This window comes from Pleurodeles waltl, chromosome 6, assembly GCF_031143425.1.
Source record: "Pleurodeles waltl isolate 20211129_DDA chromosome 6, aPleWal1.hap1.20221129, whole genome shotgun sequence".
In the NCBI taxonomy this organism is placed as follows: Eukaryota; Metazoa; Chordata; class Amphibia; order Caudata; family Salamandridae; genus Pleurodeles; species Pleurodeles waltl.
In genome coordinates this window covers 1,531,108,066-1,531,134,273 of record NC_090445.1, presented here as the reverse complement: position 1 = coordinate 1,531,134,273, position 26,208 = coordinate 1,531,108,066, and the positions used below count along the sequence as shown (strand labels likewise).

At 43.4% G+C, this 26,208-nt stretch overlaps 1 protein-coding gene across 1 annotated transcript in view; it reads left to right on the top strand.

Moving 5' to 3' along the window:
• LOC138301063 (tyrosine-protein phosphatase non-receptor type 11-like) overlaps positions 1-26,208 on the top strand; it is a 304,017-nt gene that overhangs the window by 234,339 nt on the left and 43,470 nt on the right. The window contains exons 9-11 of the mRNA XM_069241110.1: positions 4,177-4,332; positions 5,637-5,768; positions 19,593-19,747. Coding sequence (XP_069097211.1) covers positions 4,177-4,332; positions 5,637-5,768; positions 19,593-19,747 — 443 coding nt within the window. The remainder of the gene's footprint in view (positions 1-4,176; positions 4,333-5,636; positions 5,769-19,592; positions 19,748-26,208) is intronic.

Here is a 26,208-nt window from a genome sequence, read left to right as displayed (position 1 = left end):
AAAAAGGTCACTTTGCTAGGGTTTGCAGGGATTTTCCCAGAACTGATAGACCCCAATGACAGTAAGAAAATGGATGAGAACCTTCAAGACGTTAAAAAGATCATGTTACAAGTTAAAAATGAAGGGATTGTTTCCTCTCAATACCCGGAGTATATGGTATTCATTCGTAATAGTCTGATTAAAGTGTATGCTGACTCATGCTCGCCTTTCCCTCTCATAAATGCTTCTGACTTTGACAAAGTTAGAGATGGGAGTGCAATCTGATTACTAAAACCGGACATTAATCCCAAAGGTTACAACAAGGACCCCATTCCTCTTAAAGGTATGTTCAAAGCCCTTATTTCTTTTAAAGGTTGTTCCACGGTAGGAAAAAATTATGTGGTAGAGGAGGGCTCCAGTTTATTAGGGTGGCAGCACCAGAGGGAGCTAGGAATTAAGTTGGACCCCAACAATCCTGAACAAGTTATGATTGACACACCCAACTCGAAAGAACAAATCTTTCAGGAATTCCCAGAGGTTTTTAGTGAAAAATTGGGTTTACTGAAAGGCTTCCATCATAAAATCAAATTGAAACCCACGAGACCAGACCTATAACCATTTACTTAAGGATGCTCTTAGAAAAGAACTTGAGAGATTGGAGTCTCTGGGTATAATACAACCTATTGAGAGCTCAGAATGGTTAGCCCCCTATTGTTATTGCTAAAAGAAAAAAACATTGCAATGACATCAGAATGTGTATTGATTTAAGAGAGTTAAACCAAAATATTTGGATTGAGAGACACCCTCTTCCTAGAATTCATGAGATGTTAATTATCATGGGTGAAGCTGTGTGTTTTTCTGTTCTCAATCTTTCTAATGCCTATCACCAGGTAGAACTACATCCTGATTCTAAATGGCTAACTGCATTTACCACCCCCTTAGGGTCCTTCATGTTTAATAGGATGCCTTCTGGGCTGGCGTCAGCCGATGCGGTCTTCCAGAAGATCATGCAGCGTATTTTAAGCGATGCTTCCAAAACTCTCTGCTTCCAAGATGGCATTTTAATTTACTGAGCCACAGTTGAAGAACACAACCTAAATCTGAGAAATTTTCTTAACAAGTTGAAAGCAGCAGGACTTACATTAAAGAAAGAGAAGTGTCAAATTGGAGTGAGTTCAGTGTATTATTTGGGGCATACCATTTCAAAAGGTGGATTTAAACCTAAGACTTCCCTAGTGGAAGCAGTCAGGAAAGCGGAGGCACCCAAGAATAAAGAAGAACTTAAGTCGTTCCTGGGTCTTGCAAAATTCATGGCAAAGTATGTCAAGAACTTCTCTGAAATCACATTCGATCTTAGAGAATTACTAAAATATCACATCTCCTACAAATGGTTGGAAAACTATGATTGTACGTTTCAGATGGTAAAACAGGCTATATTGGCAGCACCTTATCTATGCAACTTTGATCATAAAAGGAAAACTATCCTCACTACAGATACTAGCAGAATGGGATTAGGGGCAATCCTGTCTCACGTCATTGAGGGTAAGGAAAGAATAGTGGCTTTTGCTTCCAGGGCCTTGAGCAAGGCAGAATCCAATTACTCAGTCATAGAAAGAGAAGCCCTAGCTTGTTTCTGGGCAGTTAAACATTTCAGATTCTTTCTGTGGGGTACACAATTTGATATACACACATACCATAAGCCATTAGTTTGTGCTTTCCACGAAAGGGTCTTCCATCAGCACTCCTAGGATTGCAAAATGGATCTTGGGACTTGAAAGCTTCTGTTTTAAAGTTGATTATCTTCCTGGCAATAAAAATACTGCTGCTGACTTCTTATCTAAGGTTCCTTTAGACATAAGGGAGGACTACGAAACCCCAGAGTATCCTGTTATGATAATTTCAACACCTTTTATCACTAATAAAGAGTGGGTTTCTGCCTATCAGCAAGATGAATCATTATCCATGCTGAAATCGTTAGCTAAAGACGGGTGGCCAAAATCCAGGAAGGACCATAAAGAGGACATTAAGAGCTATTGGGAAGTAAGGTACGAAATAAATGAAAACTGGATCTTTTTATTCAGGAATGATAAATTAATACCTCCAGTAAACTTAAGAAATAAAAACATTATACTTGCCCATGAAGGTCATTTGGACAGAAGTCTGACTAAATCCTGTGTTAGGGAACGGTATTGGTTCCCAATATGGATTCTATGATAGAGGCCGAAGTCAAGGATTGCTCCATTTGTGCATACAGTGACAAAACAAAAATGGTTTGTAAAGTCCCTATTTCCCCTGTATCCATTCCAGATAAACCTTGAACAAAGTTGGCTTTAGATATTATTGGGTCAGTCAACACGACAGGAGTGGTCAAATGCTTCGCTTTAGTATTGATTATCATTCGCATTGGGTTACTACCAAGATGGTTAATCAAATTATTACAGAGTCGGTTATCAATTTCCTGAAAGATGTATTTGCTGTTGAGGGCATACCGGCTACCATTATTACAGATAATGGCGTTCAGTTGACTTCGTCAACAATGAAGGATATCCTTACTTTCCTCAATACAAACCACCTTACTACAGCCCTATATTGCCCACGGGCAAATAGTCTGGTTGAAAGGACCAACCGCATGATCAAGGAGTGCATCCAATTAGCCAGCATCAATCAGTTAAATGTAGAGAATGCTATTCCACATAACTCCTAATTCCATTACTGAAATTTCTCTATTTTCAGTGCTAAAAGGCAGAAAACCCAGCACAAAGTTCTTCCCCTCCTGGTTAGGAGGAGGAGATAGATTTGAACCATCTTCCCCGCATGCTAGGCTTAAGATATCTCTACACCAAGATAATTATAAGAAACATTATGATCTCAAACATGGCGCAAAACAACAACTATGGAAAGTGGGGGATTGGGTGCATGTTAAAAAACCTATGGGAAGATTGAGATCAGGTATGAGTGACACTAAATTTATGGGTCCTTTATGTTTTGCTAAAGTCAAAAACAATGTGGTTGTCTTGGAAAATGGTCAATGTTGGAGTATGGATGGGATTGTCAAACGGGCATCAACTCCTAGTGTTAGAGGAGACAATTCCAATGAAGCTTGCTGGAAAAGGAAGGATCCACCGGATCATCAGTCAAAGAACAAGTGGTAGACAAACCCACCTCCTGTTTGGCATAAAGACTGAGTTCGCAACTTGACCCTCTTTGCACTATGTAACTCCAACGTGTAATTTCTCATGGATATTATCCAGTAAAGAATCAAACAATCTTCTGTTGTGCTTAGGATGGAAGATGTGTTGTAATATACATATTAATAGAAGTTGTTAATTATTGATGGGAATCTATCCCTGTTAACATGTATTATCTCTGAGAATAGTTTTGTAGGTTTATTATAGAAAGTAGTATGTTCCACCTTCCCTTTCCCTCTAGAGTAGAACATTCCGAGGGTTGACAGAGGGACAGGAGTTCACAATAGAATGTTGCTGAGGACTGGTCGTGAGGAGAATATTGTGTGGAGAGCTGTGGAAGATGGAGCTGTAGAGATGCAAAGTAAAGACTGGCGTTGAAGAGTTGGCGTGGATTCTTTATAACAATTCCCTTTAACCATTGCGTTATGCTGCAGACTTTTAGTAGCACCTGTTTTAGTAGCCGGGAAATCAATATGCTGCCCTACCTATGCACCTCACTTGTGACCTGCACTCTCACAGCTTCGCTACTGGGCATCATTATGGATCTGCACCATCCCTGCTGTAACATTCGTGGATCACCCATAAAAAGCTCTGCCATGCTTTCTCATTCTAGCCTCCTGTGCCCCTTCATAGCCTGTATTACTTTTTGCTAATTTAAGTTTTATAATGTACACACTTATACCGTTTTTTAAAGTGTAGTATTAGTTAGAACATAATTCTCAAGGTTTCTATTTAGGTTCCACCTCTCCCTTTCAACATCTTACACTTACAGCTCTCTATACTCTTAAACAGTGCTTGCTCTCTAATGACTTCCACATATTGCTCAACCATACACAGGATTAGCAACCATAACTCTACACTTTCACTCCCTCACCCTCCTGCTTCCCATCAACTTGGACATTTGCTTCCACTTTAACCGTAGCCTACTCCTTATGTTTGGTTCATCATGTTGAATCTTCCTTTTTTCCTCCTGTCAGATAGCCCTCTAAATTCTACTTGTTCTTCACAGGGTGCTACTGAGGATGACAAGAGTACAGACCAGGGCAAGGTATATATCGCAACACAGGGCTGCCTACAGAACACGGTCAATGACTTTTGGAAAATGGTGTACCAGGAAGGCACGCATGTCATTGTCATGACCACCAAAGAGGTGGAGCGTGGAAGGGTGAGTGTTCCAATGCAGCCTGTGCTACTCTACACTTGTCATGGGTTAGCAATACTGTTGTGTTGTACTGGTACTGGAGTAGCTGTCTCAGCCTGTACTATTGTTGCTCTGTACTTTTTTCCATCAGTGTGTAATGATGCTGGAGAGGGCTTTGTTAGGGGGTCATGTAGAGGAGTGTGGTATTGGGAGATCTGCCAAAACAGTGGATACCCATCCTCACTCATTCTGGCTCCCTCACATCATTGAAATGTGTCGGTGGGGTGAGGATGCTGACATTTGGATGGTAATGAATCATTCAGCTCCACCCAGGGAAAACCATTAGTGGCAGGCCAGTCCCCACAGGAACATTAGCTCAATAGCATCAATTATGGGATATTTGTATCACTGAGTCTGCTAACGCTGTTCTTACCTGGGTTCACCTTGTTCAGCTTGGCCATATTTAGCAGATATAAACTATAAGAAAACTCCCAACATTGTATTTATTTTAAAAATGCCTACCTGTCTCCCATGCCATATTGACAGGTAGGCATTTACCACTTTCTACGAAAGTGATTTCACCTTGTCAGCAAAAGTAGATTGGGCAAATTTTCTAACTGCAGAGCCTTTCTCAGTTGATCTGCTCTGGTAGCTGGAGAGGCTTCCTAAGTCTGTGTTTTGGAATAATGGCTCACGCTTGGGTATGGGCGGGAGTTGTGGGGAAGGACTTGTTTCTTGGTGATGTTGGAGAAATTCCCCTAGTATGTGCTGGTAGGGGGACTCGATGATTCTTTTGATGTTAGAGCAGGTTCCCTTACAAAGTGCTTGTGTTGACTGGGCTTTTGGAGGAGTGCTTGTTGGCCCTCATTGTAAGTATGTGATGTGTTTTTTTAATGTGTTATTTTGTTGTGGTTGTGACTTGCTCCATCTGTTCTGCTGATTGATGGTCATCCTTAGGGGGTTAGAGGCTTTATATCCTCCGTTGCAGTACACTAATGTGTTAAGGGTCTCCCTCTGACGGTCTGTTATGCATGCACCCTCTCTCTCTGTGCTGCTGTTGAACTGGTGCCCTCAGCTTTTCTTGTTTGGGGGCAGGCTCTTGGTATTGGACTTCCTATGTTGGATGGTCTAAGATAAATTGTGCTAGTATTGTTGGGTGCCTTTTTCTCTGCATTCCAAACAATTGCCCTCATGGTATTTCTATCTATAGATTTAGGACTGCACTTCTTTCTCCTACCCCAGCTTGTCTCTCTCTACCCCCCGTTCTCCCCCCCCCCCCCCCCAATGAAATTCCTCAATTCTTCACTAACCATTACTTCTTTTGCTAGAACAAATGTGTGCGGTACTGGCCTGATGAGAACTGCTCCAAGGAATATGGCCACATTTGCGTGCGAAGCGTGGGGGAGCAGCCTGCCCAAGACTACATCCTGCGGGAGCTGGAAATCTCTCGAACGGACAGGGTAAGTATATGCTATACTCCTGTCCTTGTCAAGCCTCACATTTTGTGCTTCCTTGAATGGACACTAAATGATGAGACTGATGTGGCATTAAAGGAGAGGGGTAACTTTGGAGAGAGGGATATGGGATATCTGTCAGGCCTGAAAGAGGACATTTGGTTTAAGGCTAGCATTCCTAGAAAGATCTAAGTAGATAGTGAGTGATGAGTCATGTGGAGCATAGGTTGAAGCAGGTTTTGACTTTCCCAGCAGAAACATGAAGGTGCCTGAGATCCAATAGTGAATCCTGTAAGATGTTAGGAGAATCTTGAGAAATATTACAGTTCTTTGGGTGAGTTTGAGGGACACTTGCATGTACACTTGCAGGACTCTTCCAGACCTTGAGACGAGATAGAGGATTTTTGCATCCCTTTGGGGAAGCTAGATGCTGATTTCAGGAATTTTATCAAGTGCAGCATCATGTGAAGGCTCCCTTTGTGCTGAAGCAAAGTGATTTAACTTTTGTCTGTGAAAGGCAAACAAAGCTGAAATAACCAGGTTTAAACTCCTCTTATAAATGTTGGGTATTCTACAGTGCATCCTGGCAAAGTGGGCGTAGTTTTCTGTTGAAGAAATTTGAAGGCTCTGCGCTTTTCATTGATTTTAAAGTTGAAGGGACAATCACTGATTAAAATTCTACTGATCTCAGTCCCGGGTAAGTGATCTAATTGCTCAGGTTTACAGGTAGTCCTTGAGCACGAAAGACCCTGTCTGCAGTGCAAGGATGTTAAACATGATCTGGCCACTTGCGGCCATCATGGCCGCGTGCAAGGCTATGATCCTAGCATCTAGGTTTAAGTTTCAGCCCAATAACTTGCAGGTCCTTTATGTGTAGATTTTCCCCCAAAGGAAACTTTGACCTTTCCAAAGAAAAGCTAAATGGACAAGTGTTTCTCACCAGTTCTCGGAATGATTTTTACAAATGTCAATGGTGCTTGGAATACGACAAATGTGTAAGAACCTTTTGCTGCAGAAAGTCCCACGAACTCACAAACATTTGTATTTTATAATGATTAGTGTTTATTAATTGCTACTCTTCTAAGTCATCGGAGTAAGAATTATCATAACCATAAGGAATACCTCGGCGATTTAAAAATAGTACGAGTGACTACAAGATAAACCACAAACCTTGTCCATCACACGTTCCTAATCTGTTGGTCTTAAAAAAAAAATAAAAAAAACCTGAGTTGCCTTGCAGCATTAGTTTTACATTATTGCCAATCCATGTAATACCTCCTGAATACCTGTAAAGCCAGAAAACTTTAAAAATGATGTTCCATTTGAGATCATCCCTCCTAGTAACTGGCCGCGCTCGCGTTCTCTCTCTCTCTCTATATATATCTCTCTCTATCTCTCGCTCTCTCTCTTCCTCCCTCCCTGTCAGGGGCTTCATACAGTTTACCTCCTAAGTAGGTGGAGGGAGTGGGGGCTAATATGCTGGAACCTGTTTTTGCAGAATAGAGCTACAAAAAAAAATGCTTCCAGTAGAAATATATGGAAGAATGGAGGCAACAGCCCTGGTTAGTTTTGAATTCCCCCAGACCAAACTGCACAATATCAACCTGGAGAAGACTCCACCATCGAGGACATTCAGCAGAGAATGGAAAAGCCCCCTTTAGCTGACTCAGTGTGGGTAAAAATAAAATATGGAACTCTTTTTTGCACTCACTCAAACATTGTTAGCTTACATAAAATGAAGCAGGAGGAGTCATGGTAATTGAGACTTGAGATTTGTGCCTAGGGGACTTACTCTAAGTAAATCACTCACTTGTCGAGTAAATCACTTAATCAGTGCACAGACATGGAGTATGTAAACATATACTAAGGCCTAACCATTATCGGCATGTAAAAAGTGTCTTCAAACAGCTGTGTCTGCTCACAAATGAAAGGCAAGATGATGAACAGGAATATGACAGAGTAGGTGTAGCACAAGCAGTTTAAGTTTCATTAATCTCCATAAAGATCAGAAACAGGAAAACTCTTGGGTTTCTTAAGAGCTTCCCCTTTCCCATCTCCTATTTGGTTTCCGAGGTAGACTGCCAAACTTTGCCATAGCTTGACACTGGGGTGTCAGGGGTGAATCAAGCTTATTGAATCACACTCAGCAGTTTTCTGAGGTGGATTAAGTGGTTCTTGTGCTAGAGCTGAACATTGTCATCAAGGAAAGCGACATGAACGATCCTTGACTCAGTGAGGATGTGGCTCCCAAGTCTTCAAACAGAAGCAGGTGTCTTAGTTGAAGGCTTTACCCAAACTAGAACTATCCTTCTTACGTGAAGAAATCGATATTTTCAGTGGTGCTCAGGTTCAATGCAGTTTGTCAATATCCATTGATAAAATCAAAAGTGCTCAGTAGCTAAGTGAGTCCCAACTTTTTGATAAGCTTGTATCCTCCTGTTATATGTCCTGTACCAATTTTATGACAATGACTCCCCAGAAGGGCTAAAAAAAAAGTAATTTCTGTTGATGCCTGCTTTGCTGCCTTGGAACTAGAGGTTTGCAGCATGTGTAATTGTCTATCACACTCCTGCCATATAGAGTTTGAGTTGGAACATTATAACTTCTCGAAACATTGTATCTCAGACTTGAGCTTCTGCTCATGAATTATGCCTTAGAGGATGGAACTGTCTTGTATTCTGTGCAGAGCAAGTGGCTTAACGACTACACATGCTGCAAACAGAAAAAGATAAATGTAAAATCTGTTGCAGCGTGTTGTATTGTATTATTGTACCGTTGTATGTGCCCCTGACCTGCCGCTATGTGAGCCAACGAAACGTCTGTGTGGCATTTATTACTTATTTTCAGTTCACAGACAGTATACAGCTTCACACATCCACTCCGTCACTTACCTTTAGGGGAAAAAAAATCAAGACAGGTGTCCGTGTCCTGATGCACTGTGGATCTTTTTGAAAGGTATCAAGTGTCACCAAAACCGAAAGGCATGCTTTAAAGAAAAGCAGGTTGTGATGTTTCGAACCCAACAGTAGATGTCAGAACTCTTCAAAGCAAGTGAATCTACAGCAGTTAAAACTGCAAATAGATTGTTACAGAAAATTAACAGTTTTCTTTATGGGCCTACCTGTGGACTTTCCAAGGATCCATTGACTGTTAACTGGGTAACTTCTTAGTTGCCTGAAACTTGATGCGTTCCTTGGCCATTGTCAAGCATCCAGTAAGTTTTGTACTGAACTTGGAAGATTGTTCCTTGTGCCAATACTCTGGTATAACAGGATGGGGTGAACACTCTTGCCAGGAGAAGCAGAGAAAACATTGCCTCATCAAGGCATCTCAGTCTCTCTACAACCCATAATTTATTCAGGCAACGATCTGCGTTAGTTGAGCCATTTTTTTGCACACAGCATCACCTGTGCAACCTTGTGCAGCAGGAAACTCTGCTAGATTCACATGATATGATTTTGTTTTCACATCTCATAGGTAGACTCTGAATATTCTGTTTATTGAAAACTACGTTTTGGGCATTGAATTGAGTGACTCAAGATTATAGTATCCTGAAATCTGCAATGCCCTATTGTAGGCCCCATACTTCTTGATCTTTATTTGCAGGATTATATTCATAATCACAGGTGCATCAAGAACAAAAGAGAAGGCACATTTAGTGATGATCACATTTTCCACAGTGGTAGTCTTGAGCTCACAGGTACAAGTAGAACCACTCTTTAATTGTGTTTGAACGTGTGGCTTTTTCATTATTCCAGCAGCTGGGCTCGACGCCTGTTAAATTTAGTTTAAAATTCACAGTTATCCATGTATACATATGCACAAGGTGTGTAATCTGTGGCTACTGCAGGATCTCAAGGACTGTGGGCGTCGGGTTTGTCAGCATTTCGTCCCTCTTTTTCATTAAATAGTCTTCAAACCATAAGTCAAGTATCTGAAACCTAGACATTATAGAAACTAAAAAATCCCCTGACCCTAAATGGAACTTGTCCATCTTATTTTGACAATACTGAAAGCCATGAAGCGCAAAAAGATAGTTAATCTGCCAGTGGGTTATAAATAAAAACAAAAATATCTGAAAACTAATGTCTGCATATCAATGACAGTGGCCTTGAAACTAAAAACTGACTCCGTGTTTTAAGTGCTGAAAGAACAGCATTTCAGGCTCGCAAAGACAGTGCTGAAAAATAGTGTAGTTCAAACCACGTACGTTCGAGCTAGCAGGGAAAACTGTTTCCTGAGAACACTTCTTCCGCCATGAAATGTCTTCAGTGTCCGTGGCACCTCGTCAAAAATATAACTGGTGTCGGCACTCAAAAGTGCATGATCATTGTGTCATTGGAATTGGGTTACTGTTACATCCCCAGGAACAAAGCCAAATGAGGCCTAGAGAGAGGCATCCTCTAGTGAGGACCATAGCGGTGTGCTTTGCCAAATCTTACGGCTTACACTCAAACGCTGCATTCAGTATGACACAGACGCAGTGTTACAGTCCTCAATGCACCGCTTGTGAGGCTGTTATGGGTGGAGTCCTGTGGCAGCCAGGGGTCACCTGGCAGTATACTGTGTTGGGAAATGTTACCACCAGTGGTGGTCAGGCACCACCAATACTTTAGCACTGCAATAAAATAGCCAAGTTACTCAGTGTAGGCACTTGATTCTCCTTGAGTAGGGAAGCGGTGGCGAGGCCTAGAAACTCAGATACAGAATCATCGGAGTGTCCAGCTGTTATCATCACTTCAAAGAATAGGAATGATGTTTACTGGGCAGGTAACACTAACATAAGAAAACATGCTAGCACTGTATTTGGCCAAGATATAATCATATTTAAAACGTATATATTGTGTTTAGGTTTTTAAGTACCTTTGAGTCATTAGGTCAGTGTTATTCAAAGGGGAGTGTTGGATTCTTCTCAGAAATCTTTGGTTCTGTGTGGGTTTTACTGCAGTGTTGGTGTTCAGAGCTGCAGATGTACAATACAATTTTGCCACGATACTATAAATTATGCAGACAATTGAATGACAGTATCACTTTTATTCACGGTGTACATGGTTCCTAACTCCGTAGAGTCACTACTGCGCATAACAGGTTTTCCAGGGTGAATCTTTTCTGGATTCACATGCTGTGCTTTATTCGACCATCTAGAGGTTTGGTCCAGAATTCTCCTTTGTATTAGTAGTCCTCCTTCGCTGCGGGGCATCGACTGTACCACCATTTGGTACCCAATCCAGTCTCTCCTGATGTCCTATGCCCTCCCCGGATGATCCCAGGCGTGGAAGCTCAAATTCTTTTTATCAGCCGTTGCTTCTGGAAGCATTGCTGAAGGCTCTCCAGTAAACAGAATAAGAAGTTTGCTTGAAAGATTGTCGAGAAAGAAGCAGAAGTACTGGAGAAGATCACCTAAACCAGGCACCAATTTAAAATTAATCGAGATTACACATCAAGGGTGAATAGAATGTCAGGACAGGGGGCTGTTCTGTCCTGTTCCGTGTGACATGGAGAACACACCTTTCCAATTCTGCCCGAAGTGGCATCATAAATTCACACAAAAGGATAACCATTAAGTGTGCAACCTTTGCCTTCCACTTGGCCGGAAAAGTGACCAATGTGAGGCCTGCGTTGACTTCAGTCTGAAGTCCTTAAAGGCAAAAGATAAACCGAGACAAACTCACTATGCTGTGCAAGGGCAGAAAGAGACTCTGTCACTGAGAAACCTGGGGATGTCGAGCGAGCAGGAAGACAACATCGCCGAAGTTGCTGAAGGTAAAGGCTCAGATGCCGAAATGAGGTTCATAGACTCCAGAAAGTACAATAAAAACACAAGGAGAAACATTTGCAGGTAATATCGAAAAAAAACGGAGTTGGGGTGAGTTTCGAACATCACACTCAGAGTTGCACAGAGCTGCTTCAATGTCGAAGATCTCGCTGACCGAAGGTAGGCAGAGGTGGAAAGAAACATTTGAGTCCAATTTCAAGGACACCGCAGGCGGTCAAACAACTGAGAAGATGATGGCATTGAATGACAAACTGACAAACAAAGTGGAGAAAGGACAAAAAAAGGGGTCAAGTGATAGCCCGATGAAAGAAGCCCAGTCATAGAAGTCGACTCCTACTCTTTATGCCTAAGACCGCACGGTTGAAATCGAGCTGAAAACTGTGACAGAAAAACTCAAGTAGACAAGGACCCGGTAGAACTGGAGCCCCCCTTCATCCCAGCTCCACAGGAAGGAGAGGGAGAAGAAGAAATCTTCAAAGAAGACGATCCTGAAACCCAGGGCATGTTCCAGGTTCAGGAAGCAGAGCAGGGGATAGACACACATTCGTCTAGGCCGTCGCTTCCGGGTGGCATGGCAGTGTACAATCAGTTAATAAATGACAAATATGGGGTGCAAATGAAAAAAGAAAAATCTGTGAGGTTTTTTTTTTTTTTATTTATTTTTTTTAAGAGACACTGTTACCTTCCCAAAGTAGGAGTCGGTACCTACCAATGCTCTCAAGCACACTGGATCAGGGACGAGAGACCTTTAAGGAACCTGCAACATGCAGGTCAGTAACGCAAAGGGCTGAGAAAAAATATAAGCACTCATCAAGACCATCCATATATACGAGGAACTGTACCAGCGGACTCTTAGTGCTGCCTCCGGCAGAAAGAGGTCAAATGTCCCAATGGCACCCAGACCACCACCAGATAAATAAAGGAAGAAGATGGACATGATGGGAAGAAAGGTTGAAAGGGGAGCAGCAGTACAATGGCGAATACCCAATTCAAATGCCCTTCTCAACAGGTATGCATATCAGCACTGGGATGAAACTGCAGAGCTGATGAAACATCTGCCAGAATAATACCAAAGAAGTGCAGCATCCGTAGCAGACAATGGTAAAAATATAGCCAACACCTGCTTGAAATATGCTTTAGATGCGGCAGACAAAGCAAGTAGGCAGGTGATGGCAGGAACCACCCTGAGACGACATGCCTGCCTACTGGTGTCCAGTTTTAAAACCGAGGTTCATGCAAACATCATTAACACCGCATTCAATGGGGGGCAACTGTTCGGAAATGCAATTGAGGAAACCCTACAACAACTCAAGAACGGCAATGACACTGTCAAGTCATTGGGAGCCCTGCAATTCAGAGCGCACTTAAGGAGAGGATCCACACTTATGGGAAGACCTGTAGGCAGAGGAAGTTTTCAAAGCGCACCCTCACACTAAGGCTTTCAGGGCGCAACCCAAACTCAAACACCAACACAACAATGGCTGTACCAAACACCACTGCGTCAACCCTTTTGAGGATATGAAAGAGGAAGATGTCGGACACAAAGAGGGGCGGCTGCACCAACAAGCAAGTGACTTACTAAAACAACATCCTCTTACACACACAACCCCTGGGTGGGGGGGGGAGGAGAAAAGGACTTCTTCCGGAGTGGTTGAAGGTGACGTCAGACAAATAGATTCTCAGCATCATACAAAATGGATATTGCATAGAACTGATCAAGCAATCACCGGAAAAAGGACCAAAGAAGGTCGTCCACACAAAGGAGAAATAAACCTGTCTACTACAAGAAGTAAAAGGATTGCTACAAAAGAATGCAGTAATAGAAAGAGTTCCAAGAATGAGTCCAACCAGGGAAACTACTCAACATATTTCCTAATGCCAAAACAAGATGGGTCTCTGCGTCCTATGCTAGACTTTTATTTCTTAAACAAGTTCAAAAATTAAAAATGGCAACGCTGCAAGTTGTAATACCACTGCGACAGCAAGGTGACCGTATGGCAACTATAGATCTAAATTATATATATCTGCAAATCCAAATGAATCACAGGCACAAAAAGTGCTTCTGATTTGTGATAGATGGAATGCACAATCAATGCAAAGTGCTGCCTTTGAGGATAAAATCAGCACCAATAGTGTTAACAAAGTGCCTAGCAGCAGTGGCTGTGCATCTCAGAGGGCAAGGGATACTTGTATATCCTTAAGTAGGCACCTAAATGGTCAAAGCAAACACCCTACAAAAGTGCAAAGACCAAATAAATACAGTGATATCAACACTTGACAACCTGGGGTTCTAAAGAAACAGAGAATCCTCTTCATACCTTGAACAAGAGAAACTTTTCCTGGGAGCGAGAATCAACTCACCAGAGGCAAAAGCGTACCCTTGAGAGAAAAGTATACTATAATTTCTGAACAAAACTCCTCAATACCAGAAGGGTCAGTCTCTGACGGTGAGGACAGTAGGGAATTGCTGGGGAAGATGGCCTTTTGCATACCTCTCATGCCATATGCAAGGCTACATATGAGACTGATTCAAGAATGGATGCGGAATTAATGGTCACAAGCCATGGAGAGCTCAAAAGATCTAGTGGTTGTCACCCAAAACGTACGAGAGGAGATGGCATGCTGAAGCAGAGCAAATATAGGAGCGGAAAGACGGTATTATCTCCAACTCTGAGAGTAACCATTACCACAGATGCCTCGCATATAGGTTGAGTAGCTCATATAGGAAGACTACAACTCAGGAATATGGCAAGTACAGGAAGCAGTACAGCACATAAATGTAATGGAACTAAAGAGTGTTCCTAGCCTTAAAAGTCTTTCAGAAACAGCAGTGTGGAAAACCATTACTGATTCAGCGGACAATGCAAGCACAATGTTCCATCGCAACAAGCAGGTGAGGTACAGAGTCATTTGTACTTTCAAAATTAGCTCAGGAGATCTCGAGTTGTGCCACCCAGAGACAAATATAACAACAGTACATCTACCAGGAAGGGACAATGTAGAATCAGACAAACTGAGCAGACACGCATCCACCTCACACGAGTAGGAACTGAATCAAACAGCACTCACACAGATATTCAGGCAGTGGAAAATGCCAGAAATAGACCTGTTTGCAACACCAGAGAACACAAAATGTCCATTCTTTGTTGTTCAGGCACCTACACGATCACTCCCTGGGGAATGCTCTATTGATAGACTGGTCAGGGAGATTTGCTTTTGCTTTTCTCCCCTGATACCACTGTTCTCCTTAGTAATCAACAAATGCAAACAGTCACAAATGACTTTAATACTTACTGCCCCACAGTGGGCGAGACAAACATGGTTCTCAGACATGATCGAGAACTCAGAGCAATATGCTAAAACTACAGAGGATACAAGAACTAGTCTGTATGAAAAGGGGGAAAGTTCTACAACCAGAGCCAATATCTGAGTTTAGCAGGTTGGCTCCTGAGGACATAGAGCATGGTCTTCCAAAAGGGTCAATGGCAATCCTCAGAGAACCAAAAAGACCAACAACAAAAATGGGAAAGATGTTCAAGATGGTGCCACAAATTTGGCTACCTACAAAATAATACAAAGGACTCAAAAGTCCTGAAATACCTCCCACACCTACTAGATAGAAGACTAACGTACATCAGTGAAAGGCACAGGATAGTCTTGAGGACAGATCCACACTTCCTGCCATAGATCATCACCCATTTTCATCCACGAGCCTAAGACTCAAGCTGAAAGACCTCTACACACACTAGACGCCAGAAGAGTGCTAATGCTCTATATGGAAAAGCCAAAATCTGTCAGGAAAGGAAAACAACGCTGTCTTTCGCAAACAGTACCAAGGGAAATCCAGTTATATAAAATACCATTGAGAGGTGAATTTCACAAACCATCCAAGTATGTCACACAGCAGCAGGTATTCAACTACAAATCACACCCAGAGCGCACACTACGAGTAAGAAAGGATCAACAATAGCCTTTGTGGCAAATATACTGTTGCATGACATTTGCATGGCAGCCATTTGGTCGTCAGCGCACACGTTCACATAGCATTATTTTATAGATACACCAGTGCAAAAAGAAGCACACGTGGGAGACTAAAACATTTATTTACAAACTCAAACTCATCTCAAAACCAACCTCCAAAAGGATATAAAAAATGCTACAAAATCAATGCACAGCATGTGAATCCAGAAACAATTCACGCTGGAAATCAAAATTGTTTCTTACCTGTAGGAGTAGTTTTGCAGCTTAAAGAAAGTTCTTGATTCACATGCAACCCACCCACCTCCCCACAAGATAAGGAAAAGAAGTAGAAACCATTACCTAATGATGGCGACCATGTGTGATAACTTCCAGGGAAGGCATATGACGATGGGAGAGGGAGGATTAGGCACCAAGTGGTGGGACAGTTGATACACAAAAAAGGAAGATAAAAACACAAGGTGTACTAATACAGAGGAGAATTCCGGACCCAACCACTAGATGGAGGAATAATGCATAGCATGTGAATCCAGTAAATTCTTCAAGCTGCGAAACTACTCCTACAGGTAAGAAACCATTTTGTTCATCAGTCTTGGTGTTGACACCAACCACCTCTCCGGACAGAAGGACTGTTATTACGAGTAAGACCGTCAACATGAACGAAGTATATAGAAAATTACATATCCCTTTATCAAGGGAGGGGTTCGCCCGAGGAGCACAAGTTAAGAAACACTGACCAGTGAGAAATAATGAAATTAAACAAGTGATTCAAAGCACTTTTTGTTGCAACAAAGATAGCCTATAACCTGTTGACAATTTTCCTGGTGGTTGACATCTTGCCTGGCAGTGATTTTCTAGCTTCTGGCCGAAAGTGCAGAACTACTTTAACCTGCTTTTTGGTGAGCTTATGCTCTTCCAATGGTTTTATGATGCTCTGGGGTGTATGAAGAAGGTACAGGCACAAACAAATCCATGTGTGCACTTTGGGAAGGGATACCTTATCATAGGGGTGCACCATCTGCTTGCAGGATAGCAGTTTTACTAAACTACTTTGTCCCAACACAATGTCAGCTTAGCTATGACCACAACTCCTCAGGTTTGTGTAAAACAACCATGCCAACAAAGAGATTGTCCTCTCATGACTGTCTGAAGGCAAAGCCTGCAAGTAGTGCCAGGCCTTCAAAACCCAATCCTGTTGGGGGAGACAAAGGGCATTACATTAGTCATAACTGCAGAGACCATAGCACTACAAAGCATAAGATGTGAGTACAAGTTCAAATTAAGATACCACTAACCAAATCAGACATATGTGAAGTATGATCACATCTTTCCACATGCTACTTCAGAAAAGCGCCGCCAAGGAGGTGCTGTTGCTCAAAACAAAAAGGGATTGTAAGTGAGCTTCTTATAGTTTCATGTTGCAAAAAACGGATACACCTTAAGATCTGTATTCAAGCTTTAGGCACTCATTTGCTAGATTAACCATCCAAGATGAAGAGTATAACCTTGCAAGGTGTCGATCCACTCGTGGGAGAAGCGACTTTCCCACAACAGTTTTTAATTTAAGGGTACATAATCTGCACATCCCAAAATCGCAGGAAATACATTTTATTTCTATGACAGTCACAAACCTGATCAATTCTTTTTATCCGTCGTTCATATCCGACCAGCACCAAATGTGTGTAGTGCTTGATAATGGTGACAGCATGTTTAAGGCAAGATTCATACTTGTGTGCTTGGATTTGGACAATTGGTTGCAGAAGGATTCTCTTCAGCAGTGCACGGCGAGCATAACCCAGAACATTGCGCTTTTGCTTTTGTTGGGCTTACTAGCCAGTGTGCAGAAGTCTAGTCTGATCCCACAAATATATATAGAGACACATTTAAACACTGTAAAAGCAATTATACTAGTTCCATCCAACTAGTTGAATTCCAGTGTATCTGTATTCTATTCATCCATACCAGACCTCACGATCTAGGACTGTGGGTAGAGTGATCAAACTTTTCAGAACTATGGCATCTTGTAATATCTAGTGCTGCAAGAAGGGCTTAACATTCGATTGTCACATTGGAAAGGAGACTGAAAGTACCTAGCAATTGTAACATACATTTTAGATGATAGCCTTTGACGATAGTCGGTTCAACACTCGCCTTAGGCAAGTTATTCTCTGATGCAGTCACCAGAATCACAGACCACTCCCGTACAAGGTGGGAGACAAAACTTGGTAATTCCAATCAGTGTGTCGCATTGACAGTGATTGACTTAATTCAGATGGTTTTCCGCACTCTGATGCAAGGCAAAAATGGTTCGTACTGTTTTCCTGGAAGCAGCAGGGGGAATAAGCGCTAGGCCCTGTGTTCCTGCTTGTACTCACGGCATGGCAGATCAAGACCAAAGGTCACTTACTTGCCCAACACATGACAGGAGAGCACAGCCGGGTCACAGTCACACTCAAATTCAACATTGACTAGGAAAACATTCATGAGAGGAAGCTAAATCATGCTATTGTTTATGCTTTAATCACCGATTGAGATTTCTCAGTGATTGAGATAATGAAAAACAGGAAATTCACATCGATTACCAGCCACTCCTTTTATCACTCCTACCTCGAGCCTTGAAAAAAGTCAGCAGATCCTGCATAGCATTTGCACCCATATGGGACCAGCAAGCTAGTTTTCAAACGTGATGAACACGTCTAAGAAGCCATACTGGAAATGACGGTGCAGACACACTTGTTGACTATAAGACATTTGCTGACCTTGACAACTTAGCTCCTGAGATCTTCGAACTTGAATCTCCCACAGAGACGCACGGATGTTCTAAGAGACAGCAAACCTGTTACTCAGCAAAACTAAGTGATTCACATCACATCTTCGGAGACCCAAAATGCACAATATTCATAGCTTGGGTGGAGCACATACTACAGTATTTACCACAGCTTCGTGATGCGCATTCAAGGCGCTGCTGCATTATGACTGGGAACAATGCCTGCATATTTAAAGGTGACATACACCCCTTCCTTTTCACCGTACCATTCACATGTGCTTTTTTGAGTGTTAAGTGTTATGTCACCACAGTTCACTCGCACCACTTTAACCCTAGACACACTCCGCTCTAGTCAGATACGACCTCCATTGAGTTCAGCCTCTCAAACACTTTACGCTCAAGGTCACATGTTTAATTGCCAACCTCTCCTTGTGTAGAGCTAGTGTACTTCGAGCTGTTACATTTTAGCTGCCCTGTGACCACCAACCACCATGATTTACCAAAGCGCACTCATGTCCATTTTATATTGGATTGCATTCTATTCTCCTGAGGCCAGCTCAGCAGGATGAAGGGCATTGCACTTTGATCAGTGTTGGCAAAGGCTCCTGCATTACACGGATTGCTTAGGAAGCTATGTCAAGCGTGTCTCACACTACAAGACCGAGATAAAACCCGATACACAAGTCACACATGGACTGCTGTGTACAGTTATTGACCAGCTCACCAGGCACTGCACCACAGACCACAAGGTCCCTGTACCCGTCAGAAAGCAGTATCATTTCCTAACCTCATATACGACACAAGCACTGCCTTCCTTCTTCGTCTCAAAGCCATGTACGCTTCTCGCCCACCATGGAGGGAGAAGCAATCTATAAATTGTATCTAATATACCGAGTAACACTGACTCTGCTCTTTACTTTCCTGTAAACCAGATGGCATTCTCAGCACAACCCATTGATGGCTGGATAATACTCAGCATGTGAACAGTAGCAAGCACCAACACGTTTTCCTGTTCTCCACACCATACAGATTCTCTCGTACATAGATAACACATGCTGCATGGCCTGGAGTGCAAGCTTCTCCCAACTCAAAGGCCAGAAACCAGGCCAGGAAGCAAAGCAAGCTGCCCTTACACATGCATCAGGTACACTGAGCAGTAGTGTGTGCTTCTCTTGCAACAGGTACGCATGGACAGCATCCGAGTCAGTTTCCTGAGACCCTTTTGTTTTCTAAACGCAGTAACGTTCTGAATCATGCGAGTGTTGATATGGAGACTTGAAACATCTTTAATAGCCCACTTGTCCCCCAGGAGGAGCCTCCCAGACATGTATGGCACTACCAGTACCTGAGCTGGCCGGATCATGGCGTACCGAACAAACCTGGTGGAGTGCTGAGCTTCCTAGACCAAATCAACCGGACACAAAGAAGCATTCCAGGCCCTGGGCCCATCGTCGTTCACTGCAGGTAAATTCTTACTGTGGCATGAAATTCCCATCAGTAGGTTCAGAGTCTATCATCTTGATATGTATACCTCCTGCTTTGAAACCCTGATCCGAAAGCTCCCTTGGACTGAGAATGTAGCCTACATAGTACATGGTTTAAAGAAATGCAACATGTAAAGCTGTAATAGTCTGAGATCATGCCTGTGTGCTTGTTGTAGACACACTGCTTAGAGCACACAGCCTTAGTCTCTGTAGGGGAAGACGCCCTGTGTTGGAAAAGCTGGATCACCCTGCCCTGTTCATTTAATCTGCTCCTCATTACATCACCCTGAATGGAAGTTCACTGAAGGTGCTCTGTGTTCTGTCACTGTTCAACCGTAGAGTGGAAGTTCTGCTAGAAAGAGGGTGCAAACAATGTGTACGTTTCACCAAAACACTCCACCATATCACACCACTCTCTTCTGTGACTGACGGTTAGTAGTATCTGACTGGTAGCTCAGTTTAACAGGCTACTGAACCTCCACTCATGATGGAGAGGAAGCCTAGGAAACATAGTCCATGTCAAATATTCTCTGTCCTCTTAACGTCTTTGGTGCCTTTGTGGTATGTTAAACGTACTTCTTGTGTACGGTGGACCAGGACCAGGAGTAGGTGTGCAGTGTGAATAACGTCCATAGAATACACATTAAGTTTCTCTGCACAAAATGTGTTCGTAACGTGTGGCTGTAGCTAAATATTTTCTGCTGACTCCTGCTGCCTAGTGTTGGGCTCAGACGATTGCATCTTGTTTTTCTTCAACTAAGTATTTCGTAGTCACAAGGTCTTGGTGACTCCTGTTCTCTTGGATTCGCATGGTCACCGACTCCATTTATATTGTTTTTCTCTCTCATTGGGTTCGGACTTGATTCAGCGTGCTTCTGGTTTCAACTAGTTTGTCAGTCTTGTGGTAGGCTTGGAGTCCCTTGTCTTTCACCCCATCATCAGAATACTTTGTCCATGTGTTCCCTGCTAACCGAGTTGAAGCCATTCCTCCACTTTGTTGTTGTCAAGGGATCAAACCTCTCTGCCCTCGAAGCCCTTCAGGCACCACGTGCGCTAGCCTACCCTTGTAGCATGAAGTCACTTATGAGGTAATGGTACTGTGCCTTTCAAGAGAAGCCTCAAGTGTCACTCTATATACCCCAGAACTGATCTCCAAGCTGTCTGCAAGCTAGAGCATGACGAGAGCCACTGCGACTGTTGCTCAGTGTTCTGCAGCAAGAAGACTCTACGCCAGCGACGAGACCGATGGTGAGCCCACATGAGAATGGTGCAGTTCTCTTCATGAGTGCTTGACATTTTCAGCAAGGCCAGTCCCGTTCGCGCCAAAGAAGAGGTGAGTTGTCTGTTCTTTCCGCACACCAGCCCAGTCCTGTGTTCGACTCCCAACTTTTTGGGTTGGGCAAGAAGGAGATCTTGGAGAAAGAAGCGCCCAGGAATGATTCATCCACTTCAGTCTGCTCCGGTTTACCCTTGAAGACCACGCCTAACTTGAGTACTGCCGACGCCACAACCCCTCCAAAACCTCTGGAATGGCTCATACCAGCACTGAGCTTTGCCCTTCTGTGGGACAGGGATTGAGCCCTGTGCCGAATCCACTACTACCCTCTGGTACAGCACTCCTTCCAAGTGCTGGTCAAAACAGAACTAAGGCTTTGACCGGAGAAAAGTCCTTCCCACAGGTCTCGATTTCCCACTACCCGAACCCTCAAAGTTGGCTCCACTATCAACGGCGTAGCCATCATTGGCTCGAAAGCAGCCGCCATCTCCCCCAAGCCGCTGTCCTTTCAGAAACCCTCTGCTGTTAACCCGAGGGGCTACCAATTCTTTGAAAGCAGAAGACTGATGAATGGCAGAGGAGGATCATCTACCCATGCTCAGGAAAGATCTCTGCCTCAGAAAAAACTCTAGCCGAGAAATGCAGGCTTGCCTTTGCTGAAGTCCCTCCACCAGACACCCGTGTGTCCATCTTGGTTCTCAAGAGGTCAAAACACAAGATTCCTCCTCCCCCATCGCCTCCACCATTTCCTCCTCCACCACCAACTTCACTCCCTATGCTTTTTGCTCAGGGATCCCCAGAGTTTTACTCCTATACCGTCAGTCTTAGTCCTTATTTCCCGTCAGTGAATTTTGACCCAGTCTACCCTGAGTATTCTGAAGATCCCTTGGAAGACTATGAAGCAGACGCTCGGGTAGACCCAGTTGGTTCCTTCCTGATGGATGACCGCGCAACGTGCCACATCATCCAATGTGCTGCCACCTACTGTAAGGTAGAGATACATGTCACTCCAGAGGAGGATGACCTTTTGCTAGAGACCGCCTCGTAGACAGATCGCTGCGTCCAATATTTTCACCATGCTCAAGAGTATGATTGTCTGCCCTTAAATCTGTAAGGACCTGGTTATATCTCATGTGTTCACGCCATGCTTTTAGAAAAAATACAAACCGGCACCCTGAGACCCACTATACATCAGGTCTCAGGACCCACCCAACTCCTTAGTAGTCCCTACCACTAGGAAGAGGGCAGCAGCCCAAGCCACAGGGGATGCTCTGTTTCCTGGTAAGGAGAGCAAGACCAAGCTAACAGACACTGCAGGGCAGGGAGTAGCCGTAGGTGTGGCCACACATCAGCATATAACCTCCATAGTCCTCTCTAGATAGGCTGGAGCCAAATTGGATGAGATGAAGAGTGCTTCTGCAGCACCACATAGACCAAGAGAAGAGCTTTTGAAGAAAGGTAGGGCCACTTCTAATGCAACCATTAAGTATGCTCTAAATGCAGTGGATACAGTGACCAGAGGAGTCAACACTTCAGTCTCCTGCGGCATCACAACTGGCTCGGAGAATCTGGTTTCAGTCAGAGGTGCAGCAGTACCTCATCTATGAGACGTTCGATGCAGAACATCACCTAGGACAGCAGGTTGGCACCATGCTTAAAAATAAAAATAAAAAAAAAAACCTAAGAAATCGATAAGGCAATATGGGCCTTACAGGTTCACTCTGGCAGGGCCTTACAGGTTCACTCTGGCAGAAACACCTTTCCAGGGCAGCAGCAAAGAGGGGGTTCAAATACCACCTCCCCATAATCCATTCAGTCCTACCAAAGCAGCAAAAGGATACCAAAAGGGGAGCAGCGGTTTCACACTGGCTCCCTCTGAGGAACTGGTTTGAAGGGCTGAGTTAGAGGCACCCTAGCAAGGAGCCCCTGCCTCCACAATTTGACTTACCCTGCATTATCACATAATCAGATCCCCCCCCCCCCTCCCTCAATGGGCAGGGATCACTACAGGTCCGTGGGTCCTATCCATCACAAAGCACAGCTAATGCCTCAGACACATTTCATGCCCACCAAACATTCCGTCCTACACCCACACCCTCAATCCAGAACATCTTGCGCTGTGGCAAGAGGAGGTGATACTGCTCCTACTCAAAGGAGCCATAGAGCCAGTTCCCCATCAGCACCAGCGTAAAGGCCTATACTTCCTTATTCCCATGATGCACAGATCCCTCATATCCATCCTTGACCTCTGTCCTCACAAGAGATGCATCCTATCAGAACACTTCCACATGGTAACCCTACACTATGTCATTCCCATACTGCAGCAGGTCTGCTTCATGACCACACTAGACCAGAAGGATGCCTACTTTAACATCCCCATGCATCTAGCTCATCAACACACTCCCTCTAGATAAGTGGTCACCACTGCCAATTCATTGTACTATCCTTTGGCGTCACCACAGCCCAGTGTTCTTTACCAAGTGTTTAGCTGTGGTAGCCACTCACCTCAGAAGGGAAGGAACTCACACCTTCCCCTACATCAACGATTGGTTGATTAAGAAGCAAAGAGGAGTGCTTAACCCACAACCAAGCTTAGATCTCCTTGCTGTAAAGCCTAGGTTTCACAGTCAATGTCTGAGTCACACACCGATTCAACACTTTCTAGGGCCAGTACTTAACTTTGTAGTGTGGAAAAGCCTTCCCCAGCCCTAAGGGGTGCAAAGATTTCAGCAGTTTCTCCTTTTTTTTTTTTTACCACTCTGTCCACTCCCAGTTTGCATCATAATGTGACTACTGAGAATGATTGCATCATGCATTACCATAGTGTCTGGCATTACCAGACTCCATATGTGCCTGCCTCAGGAATACCTTTCAAGCCAGTGGCCACGAACAGAGGTTTCGTTGGAGGATCTATTGTTGGTAAGGGCCAGCACCCATCGCTCTCTGCAGTGGTGTAACAGCAGCAATCTGTTGCATGGTTGTCCGTTTGCAGGCCCAGTTCCACAAGTGACCATCACCATGGACACATGCCTATTCGGTTGGGGAGCATTCCCCAACATCATAAAAATCCAGTGTCTGTGGCCACTTTATCTAGGAGGTTTCTACATCAACCTCTTGAATTGTTAACCATTCATTTAGCTTTCCAAGCTTTTTTTCAACCGATTCCAGGGAAGGTTGTCCTTGCGGGAGACAGACAACATGATCTGTTACCTACAGAGCAAGGAGGAACTCCCTCCACTCAGTGACCAGCCCTAGACCAGAGGATCTGGTGTTGGGCCATCCATCACCATGTTCATCTCCTAGTAGATTGTCTTTCGGGAATGGACAACAACTTCACAGACCTGCTCAGCAGGACGCAACAAGTCCACAAGTGGGAACTCCATCCTCAACTCCCTTAATTCGAAAGATGGGGCACTGCAATCATAGACCTTTGTCGCATATGAATGAGCAAAATGCCCAGACTTCGCCAGAAGGTTTCCACACACCCAGTCCGTGGGCAATACTCTGTGGATGAGTAGGTGAGGAATCTTTGCTTACACTTTTCCTCCTCTCACACAGATTCCATACGTGATAAGGAAATCCAGGCAAACATCTCTCACTCTTATCCTAGGAGCTACCAAGCGAGCCAAGGATTTTCGACCTTTATGGAAATATCTAGTGCCCCAACAGGTAACACCTTCTCACACAAAACCATGGCAGAGTCTGAGACCTGGAACCCAGACAGGTCAACCTGATGATTTGGCTCCTGAGGTCTTGGAGTTCAGTTACCTTAACCTACCCCAAGAGTTCATAGACCTACTCATGGAAGCCAGTCGCCTCACTACACGCATCTGCTATGCTTCTTAGTGGGAGCGTTTTGTTCACTACTGTGCTCCAAAGCACATCAACCCTCATATTCCTTTCCCTAGGATGCAAGGCATTATTTGCTACTTCCTACACTTGAAAAAGTCAGGGTTAACCTTCATATCAATGCGGATACATGTCGCCGCCATTGCTGCATAAATGCAAAAGATAGAACACTCTTCCCTTTTCAAAATTTCTGTTTATTAAAGCTTTTATGAAGGGCCTCACTCCACCAAGGGTACCCCCAGCCACAGTCTGTAATCTTAATGTTGTCCTCACTAGACATATGGGGCTCCATCTGAGCCACTGCATTCATGCTCTTTGCAGTTTCTCTTTTGAAAGGTTGCTTTTCTAATAGCCGTAACATCTGTCAGACATGTTAGTGAACTACAGACCCTCACATTACAGGAGCCTTTCTTCCAGGTAAATCAGGACAAAGTTGTTTTTAAGCCAATCCAAAATTCTTACTTAAGGTGGCCTCCACATTCCACCTTAACCATGACTCAAAAGACTTCTTTTGAAGATAAACCACTTGCAGTTGACCGAGCCCAACACTAGATGGCATGAGTATGCAGAGCATGTGAATCTACAGCACTACATGAAACAAAAAGATGCTTGCAGGGTGCATAACAAAATGCATGCAGGGTGCTTTGTACCTCCATGTACCGGACATTCTGCCTGTTTAATGTCCCCTGGGTCCTTAGAACCAGAATACTCTGGGCTAGGGCAGGGATCTAAAAACTTTTCAGTAGGAGGGCCATAGAGTATATTTTACAAATATTCGTTGGCAGAAAAAAATCAGTTTTATGAACGAATGAATAAAATCTAAATAAATTAATAATGTTTAATTGGATTTTTTTTATCAGCATGATATGATTCAGAACAAATGAAAAAAGTTACAATTACAAGGAAATAATGCCATGCTTAAAATGAAAAATGATATGAGTAAAAATGTCACATTAGCAAATGCTCTGACAAAATAAGCAGCTACTTAACTGTAGATAAGGAAAGCAGGCTATTCATTTTTAATACATTTTCACCACTGAAAATTTACAAATTTACATGAAATGAGAATTTGTCCAATTGTGTAGTACATAATAAGAAAAATAAACACATTCCAAGAAAGAATTTCAGCAAAGCAAAGCAATTCAAAATAAGCTTGAACCGTTAAAGGTCGAGCAATAATAAATTAAATCTGCAACTTTCTACACAATTCTGACAATTGGGGTTTTCTGCAGTGTGGACTATCTGCACTAGGAACATGCATTTTTCAAAGATCTTGCATACACAGCATTGCAAGTCCACAATTTAAAATAGAGAAG